The sequence below is a fragment of the Mesoplodon bidens genome, assembly GCF_964165515.1.
Source record: "Mesoplodon bidens genome assembly, chromosome: 12".
NCBI lineage: Eukaryota > Metazoa > Chordata > Mammalia > Artiodactyla > Ziphiidae > Mesoplodon > Mesoplodon bidens.
In genome coordinates this window covers 86,660,225-86,683,609 of record NC_138168.1, presented here as the reverse complement: position 1 = coordinate 86,683,609, position 23,385 = coordinate 86,660,225, and the positions used below count along the sequence as shown (strand labels likewise).

General features: G+C 41.3%; 1 protein-coding gene across 1 annotated transcript in view; it reads right to left on the bottom strand.

Moving 5' to 3' along the window:
* SLC22A3 (solute carrier family 22 member 3) overlaps window positions 1-23,385 on the bottom strand; it is a 93,684-nt gene that overhangs the window by 49,539 nt on the left and 20,760 nt on the right. The window contains exons 2-5 of the mRNA XM_081250467.1: window positions 7,303-7,406; window positions 4,803-4,957; window positions 2,975-3,143; window positions 2,013-2,130 (exon numbers count right to left, since the gene is read on the bottom strand). Coding sequence (XP_081106593.1) covers window positions 2,013-2,130; window positions 2,975-3,143; window positions 4,803-4,957; window positions 7,303-7,406 — 546 coding nt within the window. The remainder of the gene's footprint in view (window positions 1-2,012; window positions 2,131-2,974; window positions 3,144-4,802; window positions 4,958-7,302; window positions 7,407-23,385) is intronic.

Genomic DNA, 23,385 nt, shown 5'->3' with positions numbered 1-23,385 from the left:
GTTCCCTATCTTTTACAATCACAATGATGCAGAGCATTTAAGTACTTCCCTGCTGAAATGATCTCTATCTTGCTCATGAATTCGAAGCGGGTCAGTGGGTGTTGGACTGGACACTCACAGGATGTGGAATAGCAGCTATTTTGGGAATCATCCTCTGGCCTCTCAGCAACACTCATGATAACACACAATGTGCCTGGTTAACATAGCATCTTCTTTCATAAGCAATCAGCACACACTATGTTTTCTATACTCTTAAAACCTTGATTTAGATCTTACACATACTTAGCTCTGGGACTACATGCAATGTCTTCAGGATACTGATGATGAATAGCAAAAATACTCATTTGGCCATTAAAACTGAGTACAAAGTATCATTCATTTGATCCAGCTGTGCAGACCAATGGCTTGTGTGACCAGAGCAAGCTGAGAGGGCAGTGGGATATTATTTTCCCTAGAAGCACAGCTCAAATGTTCTCAGTCAAAGAATGACAAGGATCAACTAGTCTTCATGGTTAGAACAGATCACGTTTTATCTTTACCATATATTTTATGACCTGTAAACTTCAAGGTAAATCATTAATGTACTTCCAACAGTGACAATTGGTCAGTTGAAACCTTTGTAAACACAGAGCCTACTGCTTGTCGCTTAATGTAAGAGTGAAAGAAGAAGGTAGAAATCCGAATATAACCGACCAGGTTCTGGGGAGCTAGGAAGCTGGGGAGTTGACAATACAACCCACAAACCCATTTTTATCAGAACGTTTCTAGCAAAACAAACTGAATGCTACAAAAGAAAACAATGTTAGCAATATTAATATTAAACATTTAAAAATTCCTCTTATGGACTTCCCTGGTGTTGCGGTGGTGGTTAAGAATCGGCCTGCCAATGCAGGGGACACAGGTTTGATCCCTGGTCTGGGAAGATCCCACATGTCACGGAGCAACTAAGCCCATGTGCCACAACTACTGAGCCTGCACTCTAGAGCCCGCGAGCCACAACTACTGAGCCCACATGCCACAACTACTGAAGCCTGCGTGCCTAGAGCCCGTGCTCCACAACAAGAGAAGCCACCGCAATGAGAAGCCCGGGCACTGCAACAAAGAATAGCCCTGCTCGCCGCAACTAGAGAAGCCCGTGCGCAGCAACGAAGACCGAACTCAGCCCAAAATAAATAAATTTTAAAAAATTATTATTAAATATTATTTTTATAATAATTCTCTGTTATTCTGCATTCATTTAGTCTTTGCAGCTAAAGCAAAAATCATATCTTTTTATATGTTATTCTCTAATTATTCAGGCATTGCTTCAAATACACGTATATGTCTTCGGCTGCATATCAAATGTTTGAAAAGACAAGAATGAGCTTTTAATACACCACCCCCTTTTCTCTTAATGCAGTGACACAGAGGCACCCAAAAAGCCTTTGTTGGAGGAAGGAAAGAAGGGAGGAAGGGAGGGAGGGAGGGAGGGAGGGCAGACTATTCAGCGTGTGTAAGTCTAAAGGTTGAAATATTACATTACTGCCCAAGCTCTGGTTGGCAGAGATAATACTTCCAAGACTAAATTTAAAGACAAATCTTTAGACTTAAATTGAATGTCAAGAAAAGATTTATAGTTTGTCCAATTAAGATGAATGAATGATGAATTACTATGGGGCCTATAGTAGTATAGGTAATAGTATAGTAAGTATATAATATAGTATAGTATATAATATAGTATAGTATATATAGTATATTAATATATACTATATATACTTATATATACTATATAAGTATAGTAATTCAAGTAACTTGGTGCAACTATTAAAATATGGACTAAATGACCAATTCACCTCAATTACAATGCTATTACAACTTCGCAATTATTTCTTCTTTAATACACCTTATGATTCTTCCCAAAGTTTTTTTAAAGTCAAAGTAAAAATTAGTCATATATTTGATAATATGTGCATAAGTGGCAAATTAATTCACCCACTTTAACAATACTTGTTACTAGTAATATGTAAGATTACCTCCGAGTAATTTGGCGAGAGATATTTCCCGTTGCATTTCGCAATGCTCCTCAGGATTTTTAATGCTTTATCTCCTTTCTTCCGAGTAGTCAGCCAGCGGGGAGATTCAGGAACCACCCTGGTGAGAAGAAGTCTTTTTTGAGTTATGCCTGAGAATCTCAAAACTTAAAAGTTTATGACTTGAATTGCTCTATCGAAATGGATCTTGCGATCAGATACATGTTTCAGAGATTCTGAGAGCTTAGAACTGGCTCTTTGAAACACAGATTATCTTTGCAAGTTTATAATGGACGGGAAAAAATGCTCACTTGATAATTGAATCATTGCTCATGATAAAAATAATCAATATTACATTGCTCTTGCAAGAAGGCTGTCTTAGAATATACAGTCCTCAATTACAAAGATGAAAAAAACTGGGATTTAATGAACATTTAGGAAAAGGTTAAGAACCCAATTTACGTAAACTGGTTTGCTCATATATTAAAATTAAATTAGAGGATGATTAAAGTATTTTCATTCTAATAAGAATAAAATGCATACACCTGTAGCTTTCTGACAACTTAATTTTCTGATTCTCTTAACATTTTCTTATTCCCCTGAGAATTCCTGAGTCACATTAATTTGCTTAATAAAACATACAGAGAAGCAAATCGTGTTCATTGGATTTAAACTGCATGTTGAAATACTGGCAGATATGGTTTGTTGCCTTGTAGTTTTCATAAAAATATTAAAACATAATAAAACATAATTAATACTCTATTTTAAAGGTGTTTTTCAATTTTATTAATTTAATAGTAACTATTAGTCAAAAACCAATAAAAAAGCTCTAGAAATTCGCAAAGCCCATAGCCATTCTGGAGATGTTAGAAAATCTCGCCTTCATTTTCATGTTGGTTTGGAAGCACAGATTCTACATTTCTGTGGAATAAGAATAAATTTGATAATGACCAAAACCACATTACCAGTAATAAAGGAGGAAGAGGAAGTTAGGCAGTGTGATGGCTAGCTGGATCCCTTGCCAGTTGGGGATAAAGTAGGCAATTCCAGGGAGAATTATGATTCCAAGGGTGAAGAACATTTGAATCACTATTCCCACAATCCTCCTTTGTTTTGAACCTACTATTTCCGTCACTGAAGGAAAACAAACAGAGAGGTTAGGGAAGCTCAAGATCAGCTCCAAAACAAACAAACAAACAGAGACGTTACACCTGTGACATCCATCCATCAGCATCGCTAGAATACTATACAGGACTCTCAAAGATCCTGAAGGCACTGACCTGATGGGGATGTGCTTCCCAGACAGCTCAGGTCCCTTCCTCTCCCCCTCTTCTCTGCATTATCAACAAGCATGTGCCATCCCCCTACACACCCAGCCCAGCACCCTTCCGGGTATACAAAGAATATATGTACCGGTTTTAGGAAAGCTTAGATGATGACTATTTTGAAAAGTAGTTGTAATTATCAAAACATAAATATAATCAAGTGGCTAGATTTTATCACAGTCTTTAAAGATTTGCATATTACAGTCTCTTTAGGTGATTCATCATGAACATTAGATTCTACAGATAAATTTTTCACTATCACAAGATAGTTTCTATCAAATGATAATTCTCTCCACAGTGCTGGACCTTTCATTTGTGTGATATTTCTTTTAAAATCACATGAGGAATTTTACTGCTGGCATCCTTTCCTCCCCTCCCCTCCCGCTGATCTGTTTCTATCTGTCCCTAATTCCATTCTGATCATCCTGGCGTATGTTACCTTATTGCTGCCCTAAGATCACAACTAGGAAAACTCACACAGACTGGGGTCTCCTTAAAAACGCTTCATGGTCCAAAGTTATCCCTTCTACTCCAGCCATCAACCATCAGTCCCCCCAGCTCTCTCTCTCTCCTTCCTCGCCCACAAAAAGATCTTCAAAGGGCCCCCAAAGTGGGCACCCCAAAGAGGGGCTGTCCAGCAGTAACAGAAGTGAGTGAAAGCCCACAGATCTGGGGTGATAATCAAAGAGGAGGTTTCACATTTCCCTGGTCACAGATCCACCACGACTTTGAGTGGGTGCCTATTCCAGACACTACTGGAAAGGTAGCAGCCAGGACCTTCCCCAGTAATAGGAGCAAAGAGAAGTTTTTCTTTCCTTCACACTCAGACGTCCAACTTTCTAGATATGGAAGGTAGCAAAGGGTTACCAATGAACTTCTCATTTTCAGGTCATATCTCCTGCACGGCAAAAAAGTTCTCCACTTGTGCGGAAGGAATCGAATTAAGGAAATAATATTTGAGAGCACAGCAATGTTACCTCAAACTGTATCACAGATATACATGGAAAATGCTTTAAAAATGTTTCGAGGGGGAATTCACTGGTGGTCCAGCGGTTAGGACTCTGTGTTTTCACTGCTGAGGGCCTGGATTCAGTCCCTGGTCAGGCAACTAAGATCCCACAATCCACATGGCACAGCCAAAAAAAAAAAAAAGTTTCGAGGAACTACTGAAGTTTTTCTAAAGATTAATCTCTAAGAAAACAAAGCAAGAAACCATGTGATAACAGTATGGCCGTGCTAGAAAGTGGTTCACCCCAGTATTTGGCGAGAGTCATATTTGGTTCCCAAAACAAGATGGAACTTTAATTTCTAAAGAGTCAGCATCTTGCCCCTGCATCCTCCTATTTGCAGAAATAACGTTGCAGCAATGAAGCCTCACCACACTCGCAGGAGGAAGGCTGACCAGCGGCACTTCTCACCCACCTAACCCTGGTTCTCAAACAGACGAGGAGGCATAGCCAGGTCTTACCAATCACGTAGCAAGTCATCCATGTCCCCTTTCCAAACACGCCTTGTAGGAAGCGGAAGACCACAAACACAGGGAAATTGGGTGCAAATGCCACCACAACACCAGCAACGCCAACACCGAAACAGGATATTAAGTAAATGACCATTCGGCCGTACCTTTTTGAGAAAGAGAAAGGATGAGGTTACCTTGAACGTTTTCTTCAACACAATGAGAAGACTCTCACTGGAAGTGTTGTTAAAGGAAGTTTAAGTGCAGAACTTGTGTCCTTTATAGGTTCATTATTACCACATCAAGGATTGCTGAAAATGCTACGCTTTGTTTTATAGCAAAGCCAGGGCAAATAAAAACATATGCCTCTGAAATGACATTACAAAATTTAAGGCATGGAATGCATCCTTTGGGAATGCAGTTTCCAAAGAGATGACCCCCTCCATCACAACGCCTCTCCATCACAACGTTCTTTTCCCATAGTCACTCCAGTGGCACAGCTTGGACACTTCCTAGCATTTCTGTGGGTGGGGTCAGAGGAGAAAGGGACAGAAAGAAGCTAAAATGGTCCTGACAGCCAGGAGGTCTGGCCTTCTGGCTCAACCATCCACCAGTCATGCGACTTTGGGTGAATTTCTTAAGCAATTCAAGACGCAGGTTTTGTTTGTTTGCTTGTGATTTTTTTTCTTTTATCTTTTCTACGGTGAGGTTGTAGAGACCAAACTGAGACGCGAATGTGAAAGCTCTTTACAAACTATCAAGTTCACAATAAATGTGATTTGTTCTTAAGTTTTGTGTTTTACTTTCACCATTTACGTAGCCATTATTAAAGCACTTAGGCAAAAGACACAGGTCACCGCAGGCAATATTCTGAGAGTCTGATGCTAAGGGGTTCAGTATAGCTGTGCCAGATTATTGGCTGGTGAAGCCCTGTCATCCATGACCTTTGAGAGATTTGATTCAAAGACATTTTCCCGTAGAAATTTCCATCAAATTCACACAGCATCTTGCTTCAGAGTGGAGACACAAGTAGTCTCGGTTTCCCTAGGTTTTTAAATTCACTCTCTGCCTTTCTCACTCTCCTCTCACAGATACATGACCTACTAAATTGCTTCTGTCTGTTCCTTCAAGAATATAAGAGACTGAAGGAGCTGAAAGACGGTCAGCCCCGAGGTGAGGCAGCATTATTCACGGCTCTGTCTTCTTCCCCAAAGGACCGGGTCACATCTGAGGACAGATGCTCAGCCCCTCCTGGAACACAGGTAGGAAAAGCCCCCTCCTTTAGTCAAGTTACTTTAGTTGGAAGATACATTGATTGGCTGTGAAAGAGAAACATGCCGAAGAAGCAAAACCTAATGCTTAAATTAGGAAGCATAACAACAAAATGAAAGAAATACATATTGAAAATCTATAACTCAATTCCAAATGGCAGCCAGTTAGGAAAGAGAGGGTTGTGTGGGGAAAATTAAGGAAGGAAAAAGGAATTGAAAAGGCTGTAAGGAGAAACAGTAGGGAAGACACAGACGAAAGAGAGGGAAAGAGCACCAGACACAGAGGATTAAGGAGAAAGTCACATGCCGAGGAGGGCATGGGACAGGGACAGGGGAAGGGACAGGAGCCAAAGGGTCCACCCATTTTGAAGCCCTGGTCTGGTCAAATGCAGACCACCAACTGCCTACAGGATTGGGGGCATTTTGTCTTGAATTCTCCAATTAACTGCTGTTCTCAGCTCTGCAAGAGGCGCTCCCAGCCCCACCCACTGCGAGCACTACGACCCACTGACGCTGGGCTGGAGTGCTGGGAACAACAGTAAGCCAGACATGGAGGATGGAGAGAATTGTTAAATCACTGCAAGTATGTTCATCCTTAGAACTGGGATAGAGGAACAGTTAAACAGGAGCACAATAACCTACATCAACAATGTCTGAAACGGGGATATCTGAAGAGAGAGCACGACTGTCTTGAATATATACACTCACTTTGTGTCTGCCATTAACTGGGGTATTTATGGATGTTCAAGAATAGATCAAATTCTTTTCATGGTTTTTGGAAAACTTTTTTCTTTGCAGAGTTTTTCATTTGTAGAATAGATACAAAAATTGGTTTTAATTAAATGAAACAAATTTGTAAGGGGGCGACCTTATGACGAAATTAATCAAACCGTGATCAGCGAGTTACTGAAGCCCATGGAATCACCTCCACAGCATCCAACCAGCCCGCCATGGGCCCCGCCATGAAGTCACGGCCTTGCTGCTCTGTGTTTCCTCTCAGAGGCATTCAGACCCAAGGGGAGCAGCCCCAACCATCTGTACAGTTCAAGGGGTGAGGAGAGGAAGTTTACGAAGGAAGGAATTAGTGCAGCCAAACAGGTATGAATGTCATAAGTGGAGGAATTCAGATTTTTTCCCAAAATTAGCAAGAATACTTTTCTAATAGTTAACATGAAACACCTTCCTCTCCATAGGTACACATCATTGTCTAGATGTAAACTGGCTGCCATACCCATGCTTACCTGTCCGCTGCATAGCCCAAGGTGAATGCCCCGGCCAGGAAGCCCAGGTTTAGGATGGCTTGTGTGAGGTCCAGCATCCAAGCATTGACACACACGAGGTCAAACTGGGAAAACAAAGAAAACACATGGGAGACGGAGACATGTGGCAATGCTTACCCTCAAGACACCTGAGCATCTGTCCAGACCAATGATCCTTAAACATTTTTGCTCATATGCTCCTTAAATAAAAATTTTAAGTGTATCACATAGGTATTTTTACAGTGATATATAAACGTCTTCTTTATCAGTTTCACTATCTGCCATGGATGTAATTTTCAGTACACTACAAATGCTGACATTTTAAAGTCATTCTTTCAACTGTATCTGATAAAGTACTATAGCCACGTGACGCCTACCATCATCCAGTGAAAACAAGTTCTTCAATAGCCTAAAATTTGACACTAATCTCTTTTCTCTTTGAATTCTTATTTTCATTCCCACATACATATATCCTAATATTTTATGTAGAAAATATTGTGTTTTGTGTTAATGTGTATTATGTTAATGCACAGGTAAATAAATACTTCTGCACATAATAAATTATGTACATAAATTGATGTTTAATTAACATTTTTTTCTGTGACAATGTTTCTAACTATTAGAATCCTTTCTGATTGGGTTATAACAGTTACTTTTAGAACACAATTGACAAAAACATAACATATGATGAATCTTGAAAAAGAATTATTACTCAGAAGTAAAATTTTGTTGGAAATGCACTGCCCCTTTTCTAGAAGAATGTTAAAAAAGCCCGGGGTTTTGCACTTAGTTCATGTAATCTGTGGTTGAAGATTATTTATTACTAGAATGAGTTAGGGCTCAACATCTATTCTATTCCTGTTTTTCATTTTTATAAATTTATGTGCCAAGAAAACTTGTCTGTATAAATAAATTAATGGGAACGGAGAGAGTTTTATTACAGTATTGTTACTCAATTCTTTTGCTTCCTTCTCAATGCCAAGATTTACAGAACAATCTATCATCAAAATTATTTTTAACTTTTCTATTAACCAACATGCCATTTAAGACTCCTACAGTCTTGCTGTCAGGAAAGAAATGGAAACCACCAGACTTACAAAAAGTTGTTTAATCAAATCATTCGGGTCATTTACTTTCTTTCTTAGTTACTTTCTTACCAATATTCCAAACTGTCCCACAATTTGGTTCCCCACAGGTTTTAAAACCCCAGGTCAATACATCATAGTAAGATGGAAGAGAGGTAGGAGTCCTTCCGCAAAGGAGGAGAACGATATTAGGAAAAGACCTGTATCCTCATCATGCACATATCCTCAGACAGATCCATTTTGGACATATGTGCATTGAGGCTCTGAAAACTGATTCCCTTCAAAGTAGCCAGGCCCTCTACCTTGTGAGTTTCTCTGCACACCTCCAAATGGTATGCTTGCCCCAGTGTGAAGACCACTGCTCTAGACTGTAGCATGATGAGAAAATTAATGTTGTTGGAATAGGAATTGTGAGCAGTCTTATAGATACATATTCATAAGCAAACTGTAATAATATTTATTTATAGAACCTGACTTGTCTTGGTTCTACAGCTAATGATCTGTCGACTAACATAGCTGGAAAAAAAAACTGGGGTCAGTAGTAGCTGGCTCACTTCACAGACTTACTGAAAAGATTTATGGAGATTAAAGAAGTAAGAATATACACATATATGCATAGTAGTAGTAACTTAAAAGAGATTTATTGTCAATGTAGGTACTGGTTTTCCAAAGCACAGCAATTTCATTTTAAGTAAACTTGCAGATGATTATTTATCTGAAATAATTTCCCATTAGAATTAAACATATAAAGGATGCAATTAAAGTATATAAAATCTCAGAGGTCAAACAGGTGATTTAACTGCCAGAGAAAGCATTTTGACACAGAAAAATGTCAGCCAGTGTCAAATATAACCTCTCAAAGAGTAGAATTTGCTTCCTCCAGCTGAGCTTCAGATAACTTGGTTAACTAAAGATAAAGGAATGCTTTTCATAGATGACACAGCAAGGCCCAGCAAGAGCTATCCTTTTTTTTTTTTTGCGGTAGGCGGGCCTCTCACTGTTGTGGCCTCTCCCCTTGCAGAGCACAGGCTCCGGACGCGCAGGCTCAGCAGCCATGGCTCACGGGCCTAGCCGCTCTGCAGCATGTGGGATCTTCCCAGACCGGGGCACGAACCTGTGTCCCCTGCATTGGCAGGCGGACTCTCAACCACTGCGCCACCAGGGAAGCCCGAGAGCTATCCTTTTATGAACATATTTAGCTGCTTTTGAATTGTGTGAATTAAAATACCCCTAAGTACTCTTTAAACACAAAGATATTCTCCAATATAAAACCAGTAATCTTGGATTTCCCTGGTGGCACAGCGATTAAGAATCCGCCTGCCAATGCAGGGAACACGGGTTTGATCCCTTGTCCGGGAAGATCCCATATGCCATGGAGCAACTAAGCCCATGCGCCACAACTACTGAGCCAGTGCTCTAGAGCCCGCGAGCCACAACTACTGAAGCCCACACGCCTAGGGGCCATGCTCCGCTACAAGAGAAGCCACCGCAATGAGAAGCCCGTGCACCACAACGAGGAGTAGCCCCCGCTCTCCGCAACTAGAGAAAGCCCGCGCACAGCAACAAAGACCCCAATGCAGCCAAAAATAAATAAATAAATAAGAAATAAATTTATTTAAAAAAACAGTGATCTTTTTCACTCTCCCATAAAAGAAATTGTCAAAAAGGATTTTTTTGTATTTTGTATCACAATAAAGTTAATTTAAAATAAATGTTTAAGTGGTTAAAGTGCTATGATAACTTAGTTTCTAAAGCACTATGATACCATCCAGACCACATATTGTCAGTCCTCTATACTTTGTTTTGCATCTCAGATGCTGGAGGAGTGGAAACTACAATTCTTAGAATCCTTGCAAGCAGGGGTTCTGTTTAAGTTCTGCCAGTAGGGGGCGCTGGTGCAAGATCAGAAGGCAGGTAGTGGGGATTCTGCTTCTGGCTGCGGCAGCGGCATTGGCTCCAACTGTAGCAATGACAATAGTCAGTGCTTTTAACCACTCCCCGGCTACACAGGGGCAAATGGACAGGACCCACAGGCTCTGTAATGCTGTGGAGCAGGGCAGGGGCTCTGCAGGAGCTGTCCTTCCTTGCTTTTCTAGCCTTTCCAAAACAGCTCAAACCCAAATCCTTTTATTCAATCCCTTCCCGCTTGAAATACCTAGCCTAGTTTCTCTTTTTAGGACTGGGAGCCTGCCATCTTTCAAAAGCACAAAATAAATTAATATAAACAAATTACATACCTGTAAAAGAAATGCACACACACACACACATTTAGGTTCCCAGTAGGGAACAGACACTGCAGTCACAAGGATGGAAGGTCTTGGTTTTGACTCTTGCACGTACAGTCAGGAGTCAGACCCCTGCCTCCCGGGGCTGGTGCTTCCTAATCGGCTCTGAGCTCGCTGCCTGCTGCCAAAACAGCTCTGGGTCTGAGATATGTTTTTGTGTCTAGAGAGAGGTTGGCATGTACCAAAGCCAATGAACGTCATAGGCTGAAGCCTTTTTCCTGAAATAAAGTACTAAAAGCTGTTTGTAGTTACCAGGGAGACCTAAAACCCTTCTCTTGTCAGATTTAACTAAGTTTGAATCAAAGACACAAGCATTTACGTCTGTCCTAAGGCAATCTACCAACAAGTGAAGCATCTCCTTTTTTTCCCCTAAGTGTACATATTTAAAGTTATTTTTAAATGCTCATAAATCCAGGTGTACCCATGCTGTTAATTTTCTTTTAAAGTCACTTTTATTTAAATTTCAAGTCATTTTTACACAAAGAGAATTACTCCCCTTGGCATGAGCAGAAAGCCAATCTGATAAAAGATTCAAACAACTGTTCATGGAATGCTGGAAGGGATCACATTGCTTCATTTTGCAGAAAGCACAACTCTAGCCTAATTAGATACTTTCGAAGAGCTTCCAACCAAGTGATTTTTTTAGGTTTTCCTAGTCATTAAAATTCAAACAGACATTATGTTAACTTGAGTTGTAATGATAAAATGCTGGAGCAGGTCATTATCAGATCTATGCTCAAGCTTTGATTTCTAAATTATCCTTAGAACCAGAGTAACAGAATATCTTCAATGTACAAAGGCCAAAGGTAGGAAATAAGGTAAAAATAATGCAGGGATGCAAGAGACTTAGGACCTCAGGAGGGGGCTTGCCCGCTCCTGAAACCACAGGGAATGACCCCTGATGACCAGCAGCTGGCTTTGCCATAGATGTCTTGTTTAGCCTTCTTGAACAAATTCTCACGTGAGAGATTCTAAGTTTAGAGGACATCACAGTATTTGACTCCAGTGTGCCTTTGGTTTGACCACTGGGTGTAGGGTGCCTCTGGCTACATTTAGCACTGGCTAGACAATCACACGTTGACCCCCAGGGATGGATTCCATTTCTAATCAACAAGCCGCCATCACAGAGCCTAATAATGGTTAAAAATAGTGTAATCATAAAGAAAATCATTTGGCTTGGGTCTCCTTGAGGGGGAAGGATGTCATTATTAAGTCTAATTTTAATGAAAATTTCTTTAATATGACCCGAGAGCATTATTTGGGTATCTTAATACCAAAAAGTTAATGCTTTTCTGATCTGTATGAACCATCACGATGAGCTGCAGGTATGAAAACTAATCATCAGGTATTTACAGCTTCCAGTGGTGTGCCTGGCTTCATGCAGATGAGGCTGGGAGCAATACCAGTGATAAGCAGGCTTTGCTTCTGCCTCTGTGAGGAGCTTATTACACGGCTTAGAGAGCCAGGACCAATCCATGGGCAGCAAATGCAGAGGAATTGAGGTCTAAATGGAATGGGATTGACTATAAATGCACGAGGGCCTCAGGGAAAGAAAGGACTGCTGGGACCCAGAGCAGTCAGATTCGTGAAGAAGGTGGGACCTAAACAGATCCTTCAACAATGAGTTGCATTTAGAAGGGAAAAAAAGGGGGAAAGAAGGGTACTGAGCAGGGCAATGGGCAGCCTAGGCTCAAGGACAGAAGCGTGCGGGCCAATGAGGTTCAGATCTGCCTTCAGCAGTGGAGGCGCCAGGCTCAGGTTTGAAGCCGAAGAACCACTTGTGTCTGCGCCCCCCAGTGGGGAAGGGGGCGCAGGTCCTGCAGGGACAGAGTTTCTTATCCAGGAAACCAGAGGCATCGAGAGAGCTCACAACAGGGAGGAAGAAGTTCTAAAAGCTAGAGGAAGAGTCTGGAAGGTTGCAGTGGAGAGGTCCAGAGCAGAAGCCCTGGTCCCGGGACAGAACGAGATTCCAAGGAGGTGAGAGCAAGACCCAGAGACGAGACAGGAAGCCCAAGAGTCTGCAATGATCACCCAGAACAGGTGACTTCACCGGCAACAAGAGGCACCACGGGGGCTTCCCTGGTGGCGCAGTGGCTGAGAGTCCGCCTGCCGACGCAAGGGACGCGGGTTCGTGCCCCGGTCCGGGAGGATCCCACATGCCGTGGAGCGGCTGGGCCCGTGAGCCATGGCCGCTGAGCCTGCGCGTCCGGAGCCTGTGCTCCGCAACGGGAGAGGCCACAGCAGTGAGAGGCCCGCGTACCGCAAAAAAAAAAAATTAAAAAAAAAATAATGATAATAATATAATAATAATAAATCTCACAATGAGCTTAACCATCCCCTTTGAGAAAAGTCAACACGTGATCTCCTCTGTCCTTTGGAGAGAAAGACTCCCCTTCTCCCACCTCCCATATGAGGGCCTGATGTAGAAATTTTAAAAGTCTGTCATCTTGAGATGTTAAGGATCTCTGATACATATTACTGTCCATCAGGCATTCCTTGAAGAGGAATTCTAGGATAGAGGAGGCCTATTACATCTTTCTAGATTTCACTTTCTGTGTTTCAAATACCTTTTCTCCTTTTGGAAACTACAGTTGCCAAAGATTTTCATAATCTAGTCAGAACATAGGGTGCCATGTACACCTTTTAAAGTCTGCCAAAGCCCATACTTTCTAATAGAACACACTCTTATGACACAGGCAGCCAAACTGAAGAAACACCAGCAACAGTGCCACATAAAAATTGACTTCTCTGGAGTATAAAAACTGGCCTACAGAATTTAAATCTTTGGTATTTTTCCACTTTAACACACATCTTTTTTAATCTTCTAAAAAAATCATTGATTGTGACATGCATATTAAAAAGCCATGTTCTAATCCTATTACACTTTTTTGACTTTGACACATCAGTCTAGAATTTTCTGAGCCTTAGTTTTGTTCACACGTCAAAACTCAGGATACTGAACAGACAGTCTTGAGGGTCTGTGCTTTCCTGTTCTGATATTTTCTGTCCTGTGAACATGGAATGAATGTTAGAAACACCAGGTGACTCATATCAGTAAAACAATTACTATTAGATTAGGAAAGAAACAAAATACTGACACAATGAGAAATTTTAGAAGAGACACAGAACATTATATAGACCAATAAGAAAAGAAGAAGTTATTGTCAGCATAAGTCAACAAATGACCACGAAGTTTAAAAATGGCAAACTGACTCAAACAAACAAAAATCTCTGTGCCAAGGGGGCTTCCCTGGTGGCGCAGTGATTGAGAGTCCGCCTGCAGATGCAAGGGACAAGGGTTCGTGTCCCGGTCCGGGAAGACCCCACATGCTGCGGAGTGACTGGGCCCGTGAGCCACGGCCGCTGAGCCTGTGCATCCGGAGCCTGTGCTCCGCAACGGGAGAGGCCACAGCAGTGAGAGGCCCGCGTACCGCAAAAAAAAAAAAGAAAAAAAAAAATTCTCCGTGCCAGAGAATATTCAATGGAGAAAAACACTCTCTTCAGCTGTGGTGTTGGGAAAGTTGGAGAGCCGCATGTAAATCAATGAAGCTAGAACACACCCTTCACACCATACACAAAAATAAACTCAAAATGGCTTAAAGACTTAAATATAAGACAAGACACCATAGAGCTCCTAGAAGAGAACCTAGGCAAAACATTCTCTGACAGAAATCACACCAATGTTTTTCTTAGGTCAGTCTCCCAAGGCAATAGAAATAAAAGCAAAAATAAACAAATGGGACCTAATCAAACTTAAAAGCTTTTGCACAGCAAAGGAAACCAAAGACAAAATGAAAAGACATCCTATGGACTGGGAGAAACTATTTGCAAATGATGCAATCAGTTCCTACAATTCAATAACAAAAAAGCAAACAACTCAACTGAACAATGGGCAGAAGATCTAAATAGACATTTCTCCAAAGAAGACATACAGATGGCCGAGAGGCACATGAAAAGATGCTCAGTATCACTAATTATTAGAGCAATGCAAATCAACACTACAATGAGGTACCACCTCACACAGGTCAGAATGGCCATCATTAAAAAGTCTACAAATAACAAATGCTGGAGAGGGAGTGCCAAAAAGGGAACCCTCCTACACTGTTGGTGGGAATGTAAATTGGTGCAGCCACTATGGAGAACAGTATGGAGGTTTCTCAAAAAACTAAAAATAGAGTTGCCATATGATCCTGCAATCCCACCCCTGGGCATCTATCAAGACAAAACTATAATTTGAAAAGATACATGCACCCCAATGTTCATAGCAGCACTATTCACAATAGCCAAGACATGGAGACAACCTAAATGTCCATCAAATGGGTAAAGAAGATGTGGTGTATATATACAATGGGATATTACTCAGCCATAAAAAAAGAATGAAATAACACCATTTGCAGCAACATGGATGGACCTAGAGATGATCATACTAAGTGTAAATGAGACAGAGAAAGACAAATGCCACATGATATCTCTCAGATGTGGAATCTAAAATACGACACAAACGAACATATCTACGAAACAGAGACACGCTCACCGATATAGAGAACAGACTTGTGGTTGCCAAGGTGGGGGGGAAGGGAGGGAAGGATTGGGAGTTTGGGGTCAGCAGATGCAAACTAGTATATACAGGATAGATAAACAACAAGGTCCTACTGTAGAGCACAGGGAACTATATTCAGTATCCTGTGATAAACCATAATGGAGAAGAATATATATATATGTATAACTGAATCACTTTGTGTACAGTAGAAATTAACACCACTTTGTAAATCAATTATACTTCAATAAAATTAAAGTCTTTGTGCCAAAACTAAGCTTTCTCAGCAGCCTCTGCAGATGGCCTCTTCCTCCGTTTGTGTCTTGTGTTCACTCTGTTTATTTTTTGTTCTCTCGGTGGTTTGTATTTGGGAGCAGGAATAAGTGGGATTTGACAATAGAATTATTTTCATAACATTTCCAATTGATTAGAATCAGGAAAAGAGCCTTGAGAAAACAATCTCAGGAGAGTCTGGGCCAGGATTTTTGGTTAGAGCACTTCAAGGAAGTCTGGGACAATGGGGTTATTGACTAAACTCCACCTGGAGAACACTGCTCTGCAAGTGTTTCCCTGTTGTGACTGCTGAGTTTATAATTATAATATTTGACCCAAAGCGCAGAACAAACTTTGTAATCTATATTACTCTGAACACTATTTCTAGCACACACACACACACACACACACACACACAGTGTATTTCCCAAAGTCCTTAAGATGCCCGGAACTGCCCTTGTCCAGGTGTTGGGGGTGTTAGAAGGAAGGCTTGAAAGGCATCTCAGCTCCTTTCCCAGGACTGAGATGCACGTCGACTCTGTTGGTTCCAGGGCACAATTAACGTGTCATCCAGGATTGCCATTCTAGTTCCTCATGGACCCAAGACCACATTACCATTAGTTGTTCGAGGTCCCACACTGAAAATCTGTGCTTCTTACTACATTTTAAAAACAAATTGTTTTTCCTATGATTACTTGGAGCTATTGAAACAAACAAAAAAAATGTAGATGGACTTCATGAAGACCCTGTTTTAAGGCTCCTTAAAGCAGATGTCAGGGAGGGTAGTGCCTTGAACACACATTAACCAAATAAGCAAGACACAGCAATACAACCGCTCAGCAACCTGGCCATTTGAGTCTACACATCCAGGTGTTCAGGTGAATAAATACAGAGATGATGTCTCATCGTAGGTACTCTGGCAGGCTTCACATCTGGAATCTAGTGGCTGAAACTTATTTTTACTGACCCCTAACATTTACTGAGTACCCTACAGTCAAGCTTTCAGTTCATCGTGTACACCATCTCATTTAATCCTCCCAGCAACCCTGTGAGGTCGACATGATTATTACCCTCATCTTACAGATGAGGAAACTGAGATTAGGAAGATGAGGAAACCAGCTGGAGGTTACATGCTCGTCAGCAGGTGGGGAGGAGGCTGACCTGAAACGTCTAACTCCTGAGTCCACCCCCTCTGACACCCCATATGCCCCGACCTGCCACCCTTGCAGCCTCATACAAAGAAATGCAGTTTTCAAAAGTTGCTGGACCTAGAGGGGTGGGATAGGGAGGGTGGGAGGGAGGGAGACGCAAGAGGGAAGAGATATGGGAACATATGTATATTTATAACTGATTCACTTTGTTATAAAGCAGAAACTAACACACCATTATAAAGCAATTATACTCCAATAAAGATGTAAAAAAAAAGTTGCTGGAATATACGTTCTTCATTTAAGCAGGTGCAAGAGATCATTCTTTAACTACTTTTACTTGGATAGATGTATTCTGCAGCAAATATCCAAAACTCTCTTGTTCTGAGATTTTTTTTTAAACCCTTGGCATTTTTCTTTAAACATATGTTTAATAATTACTTAGACTTCATTAAGCGCTCTCTTTTCAGTAAGTGAGCTACTTCCATCATATTCTTGCCAACTGAATATTGCCTCATGCTTGCAGTAAAATTTTCTGCTACTGGTATAACGTTAAAAAAATGTTGGTATCACACCATACTTTTGCGTTCTCTTCAAGCATTACTCTAGTTTTATATTGCTCTTAGAACCAACTGCTTGAGTACAAGAGGTATGCATCTTGGTCCTAAAATTATGTTTGTTTTGCAAAGGAAGGAAGGTTCTACAGTAGAGTGTCACCTTGACTGTTTGGTCTTTTTATTGGCTCAGAGTAGGTTAAACAGCAGGAAAACAGATCATTGCTAAGACTGCACTTCTTATGTCGAAATGACAGGGCATTTCCGAAGGGCGGTGGTGCTGACTGGCTGCACTCACGTGGATCTGGCTGTTTGTGAGACCCCGCGTCATGCCACATCAAAGGTCCAGGTCTGGTCTGATAAGTTTCTGGAGAGAGACGCTGCCACCAAGGTGTAAGGTGACCACGTGGTCTTTCTCACAGTGCTGCCCACCAACCCACTTGGGGAAGCATTAGGTGCCAGACTTCCAAAGCGAGCCACTCAGAAAATAACGTGCACCCACTTGGTCTGTCCCTCCCGGTGTCCCTGGGAGGCAGAGATGCTCCAGCCACTGTCACTGCAGTGCTTACAAGTGAAGCTGGAGATGAGACGGACGTTCATTTATTTTAATTACTTAATTCTTAAACCGGAGGTTGGCACCCATCCTAGAAAAGGCCTGAACGGCCTTGCCGCCGTCAAGTCTTTTTCTCTTTCTTGTGTCTCTTCTCGATCCACATCTGCTCCAAACTGGATAGTGCAGCCCTCACCGACGAGCCCCACGGTCCCGGGATGGTGTGAGTCCCGGGAAACGCCCCTGTCAGAAGCCGGAGTCCTCTCGCTAAACTGGGGGGCTTTGGGTGACTTTAGGTAAGCCAGGGGACAGTCCTCTGTCCTGCCAGATATGGCCACACTGAAGGCACGTCCGGATCTTTTTTTTTTTTTTTTTTTTTTTGAGGTACGCGAACCTCTCACTGCTGTGGCCTCTCCCGTTGCGGAGCACAGGCCCCGGACGCACAGGCTCAGCGGCCACGGCTCAAGGGCCCAGCCGCGCTGCGGCATGTGGGATCTTCCCGGACCGGGGCACGAACCCATGTCCCCTGCATCGGCAGGCGGACTCTCAACCACTGTGCCACCAGGGAAGCCCACGTCCGGATCTTGTACTCTGCCCAGCCTGAGAGCAGCACAGGCAGCTAAGCACAGTGAAAAGACTTGTCCAGGAGGCTCCCGGCGCCAGGCATGTTGTCGTGCAGTGAGAAGGGAGCAGGACTAGGCTCCGGTTTGCTCGAAGCTCCCAGCTGAGCACCGGTGATGCAGTATGTGAAACAGAATACAAGGTGGAATGTGTTGAAATCTCACAAGAGAAACACAGAATGCTACGCAAGCACAAAGCAGAGAGAGATGCAGTCCAGCTGGGAAGTACATGCCAGGAAAGGCTTTTGGAGGAGGCAGTGTTGGAGCCGGGCCGTGAAGATCTGGTTGTATTTTGACACACAGAGATGAGGTGGAAGCCAAGGGAACAGGGTCACCGACGAGATACGCATGGGGCAGGATTGCAGTACGAAACTAGATCACAGAAAAACTGGACCATGAGTCTTAATAGCCATGGGCATGTTGCTAGCTCTATACGGTTTCTAAAGCATTTTATTATTAAGTATTCTATTTGATTCATACAAAATATGAACTTAAGATTCTTATCAGGTTTTATTTTCATGAAGCTTCAACTGAGGGAATAAAGGCGAATGTATTTTAAACACTGTAAAATGTGACATGAAGTAAGATGTGAGTACTTTCTACTAACGATTAGAACGTACTATAGTATAACTAAGTCAAATGTGCATGCTTTGATTAATTAATGCCAGCTCCCTTCTAACCTAGCTTCATAAATAATAATGTAAGAGCACTGACAACACCTGGTTCTGACGTTGCATCTCCACTGCTTTCTGTGCTTAGTTTTTAGAAAGATAGGGTCACAAGGGGACATTCACATGGTTGCCCAGATATAGGACGACTGTGAAGAATGGACTAGAAAGCATCTGAGCCTCCAGACAACCTGGAAGAAATGGACAAATTCTTAGAAATGCACAACCTGCCAAGACTGAATCAGGAAGAAATAGAAAATATGAATAGACCAATCACAAGCACTGAAATTGAAACTGTGATTAAAAATCTTCCATCAAACAAAAGCCCAGGACCAGATGGCTTCACAGGCGAATTCTATCAAACATTTAGAGAAGAGCTAACACCCATCCTTCTCAAACTCTTCCAAACAATATCAGAGGAAGGAACACTCCCAAACTCATTCTACGAGGCCACCATCACCTTGATACCAAAACCAGGCAAGGATGTCACAAAGAAAGAAAACTACAGGCCAATATCACTGATGAACATAGATGCAAAAATCCTCAACAAAATACTAGCAAACAGAATCCAACAGCACATTAAAAGGATCATACACCATGATCAAGTGGGGTTTATTCCAGGAATGCAAGGATTCTTCAATATACGCAAATCAATCAATGTGATACACCATATTAACAAGTTGAAGGAGAAAAACCATATGATCATCTCAATAGATGCAGAGAAAGCTTTCGACAAAATTCAACACCCATTTATGATAAAAACCCTGCAGAAAGTAGGCATAGAGGGAACTTTCCTCAACATCATAAAGGCCATATATGACAAACCCACAGCCAACATTGTTCTCAATGGTGAAAAACTGAAATCATTTCCACTAAGATCAGGAACAAGACAAGGCTGCCCACTCTCACCACTCTTATTCAACATAGTTTTGGAAGTTTTAGCCACAGCAATCAGAGAAGAAAAGGAAATAAAAGGAATCCAAATTGGAAAAGAAGAAGTAAAGCTGTCACTGTTTGCAGATGACATGATACTATACATAGAGAATCCTAAAGATGCTACCGAAAAACTACTAGAACTAATCAATGAATTTGGTAAAGTAGCAGGATACAAAATTAATGTACAGAAATCTCTGGCATTCCTGTACACTAATGATGAAAAATCTGAAAATGAAATCAAGAAAACACTCCCATTTACCATTGCAACAAAAAGAATAAAATATCTAGGAATAAACCTACCTAAGGAGACAAAAGACCTGTATGCAGAAAATTATAAGACACTGATGAAAGAAATTAAAGATGATACAAATAGATGGAGAGATATACCATGCTCCTGGATTGGAAGAATCAATATTGTGAAAATGACTCTACTACCCAAAGCAATCTACAGATTCAATGCAATCCCTATCAAACTACCACTGGCATTTTTCACAGAACTAGAACAAAAAATTGCAAAATTTGTTTGGAAAAACAAAAGACCCCGAATAGCCAAAGCAATCTTGAGAACGAAAAACGGAGCTGGAGGAATCAGGCTCCCTGACTTCAGACTATACTACAAAGCTACAGTAATCAAGACAGTGTGGTACTGGCATAAAAACAGAAAGATAGATCAGTGGATCAGAATAGAAAGCTCAGAGATAAACCCACGCACATATGGCCAACTTATCTTTGATAAAGGAGGCAGGAATGTACAGTGGAGAAAGGACAGCCTCTTCAATAAATGGTGCTGGGAAAACTGGACAGGGACATGTAAAAGTTTGAGATTAGATCATTCCCTAACACCATACACAAAAATAAGCTCAAAATGGATTAAAGACTTAAATGTAAGGCCAGAAACTATCAAACTCTTAGAGGAAAACATAGGTAGAACACTCTATGACATAAATCACAGCAAGATCCTTTTGGACCCACCTCCTAGAGAAATGGAAATAAAAACAAAGATAAACAAATGGGACCTAATGAAACTTCAAAGCTTTTGCACAGCAAAGGAAACCATAAACAAGACCAAAAGACAACCCTCAGAATGGGAGAAAATATTTGCAAATGAAGCAACTGACAAAGGATTAATCTCCAAAATTTATAAACAGCTCATGCAGCTCAATAGCAAAAAAACAAACAACCCAATCCAAAAATGGGCAGAAGACTTAAATAGGCATTTCTCCAAAGAAGATATACAGACTGCCAACAAACACATGAAAGAATGCTCAACATCATTAATCATTAGAGAAATGCAAATCAAAACTACAATGAGATATCATCTCACACCAGTCAGAATGGCCATCATCAAGAAATCTAGAAACAATAAATGCTGGAGAGGGTGTGGAAAAAAGGGAACACTCTTGCACTGCTGGTGGGAATGTGAATTGGTACAGCCACTATGGAGAACAGTATGGAGGTTCCTTAAAAAACTAAAAATAGAACTACCATATGACCCAGCAATCCCACTACTAGGCATATACCCTGAGAAAACCATAATTCCAAAAGAGACATGTACCAAAATGTTCATTGCAGCTCTATTCACAATAGCCCGGAGCTGGAAACAACCTAAGTGTCCATCATCGGATGAATGGATAAAGAAGATGTGGCACATATATACAATGGAATATTACTCAGCCATAAAAAGAAACGAAACTGAGCTATTTGTAATGAGGTGGATAGACCTAGAGTCTGTCATACAGAGTGAAGTTAGTCAGAAAGAGAAAGACAAATACCGTATGCTAACACATATATACGGAATTTAAAAAAAAAAAAAAAGTCATGAAGGACCTAGGGGTAAAACGGGAATAAAGACACAGACCTACTTGAGAATGGACTTGAGGATATGGGGAGGGGGAAGGGTAAGCTGTGACAAAGCGAGAGAGAGGCATGGACATATATACACTACTAAACGTAAGGTAGATAGATAGTGGGAAGCAGCCGCATAGCACAGGGAGATCAGCTCGGTGCTTTGTGACCGCCTGGAGGGGTGGGATGGGGAGGGTGGGAGGGAGGGAGATGCATGAGGGAAGGGATGTGGGAACAGATGTATATGTATGACTGATTCACTTTGTTATAAAGCAGAAACTAATTAAAAAATTAAAAAAAAAAAATAAAATAAATAAAATAAAATAAACAAAAAAAAAAAAAAAAAAAAAAAAAAAAAAAAAACACTGTAAAATGTGACATGAAGTAAGATGTGAGTACTTTCTACTAACGATTAGAACGTACTATAGTATAACTAAGTCAAATGTGCATGCTTTGATTAATTAATGCCAGCTCCCTTCTAACCTAGCTTCATAAATAATAATGTAAGAGCACTGACAACACCTGGTTCTGACGTTGCATCTCCACTGCTTTCTGTGCTTAGTTTTTAGAAAGATAGGGTCACAAGGGGACATTCACATGGTTGCCCAGATATAGGACGACTGTGAAGAATGGACTAGAAAGCATCTGAGCCTTCCTGCCCAAGGCCACACATCATGGAGCGGAGACGAGCATTCCCTGCTGGGCGAGCTCTGAACCCCTGCCCCATGGAATCGGTGTAAAACCGAGTCACTTTGCTGTACAGCAGAGATCGGGACAACACTGTAAATCAACTATACTTCAATGAAAAAAAAAAAGTGGTGGTTTTAAGTCACTAAGTTTTGGTGTAATTTCTTCTACAGCAATAGGAAGTGGAATTTCAACTTGATCTGCAATGGTTCCTTTCTTTTTAGAAAAAAATCAAAAGTAACTATGACAAAATGCTAACATTTGTTCATCTTGGGTGATGAGTGTGTGGATAGTTGTTATGTTTTCCTTTGAAAATTTTTATATTTTTTAATTGAAACATTTACATGGAATACATTTGTGTGTCTAACATAAAACACCATTGTTGCAATTTCCAGTAAATCTCTAAGTGCTAGTGTTAAAAAGAAGAGATAGAGGGAGTTCCCTGGTGGCCTAGTAGTTAGGATTCTGGGCTTTCACTGCCGTGGCCCGGGTTCAATCCCTGGTCAGGGAACTAAGATCCTGCAAGCCATGCGGGCATGGCCAAAAAAAGGAAAAAAGATAGAAAGCACTCCAAGAGACTTACATGGAAAGCTATTGTATTTTACTTTGTTCATGTAAGGAAGGAGTCAACGATGGAGATGAGAATATCATAAAGTAGTCGATGCACATCAGCAGCACATCACAGGAATCGCTCTGATAATGGGTCTACACGGTACTCAATTCTGATACTGTTTTCCGTTACAGGCACACCTCGTCTTATTGCACTTTGCAGATATTGTGTATTTTTACAGATTGAAGGTTTGTGGCCACCCTGCATCAAGCAAACCTATCGGCGCCATTTTTCCAACAGCATAATTTTTTAAGTAAGGTGTGTACA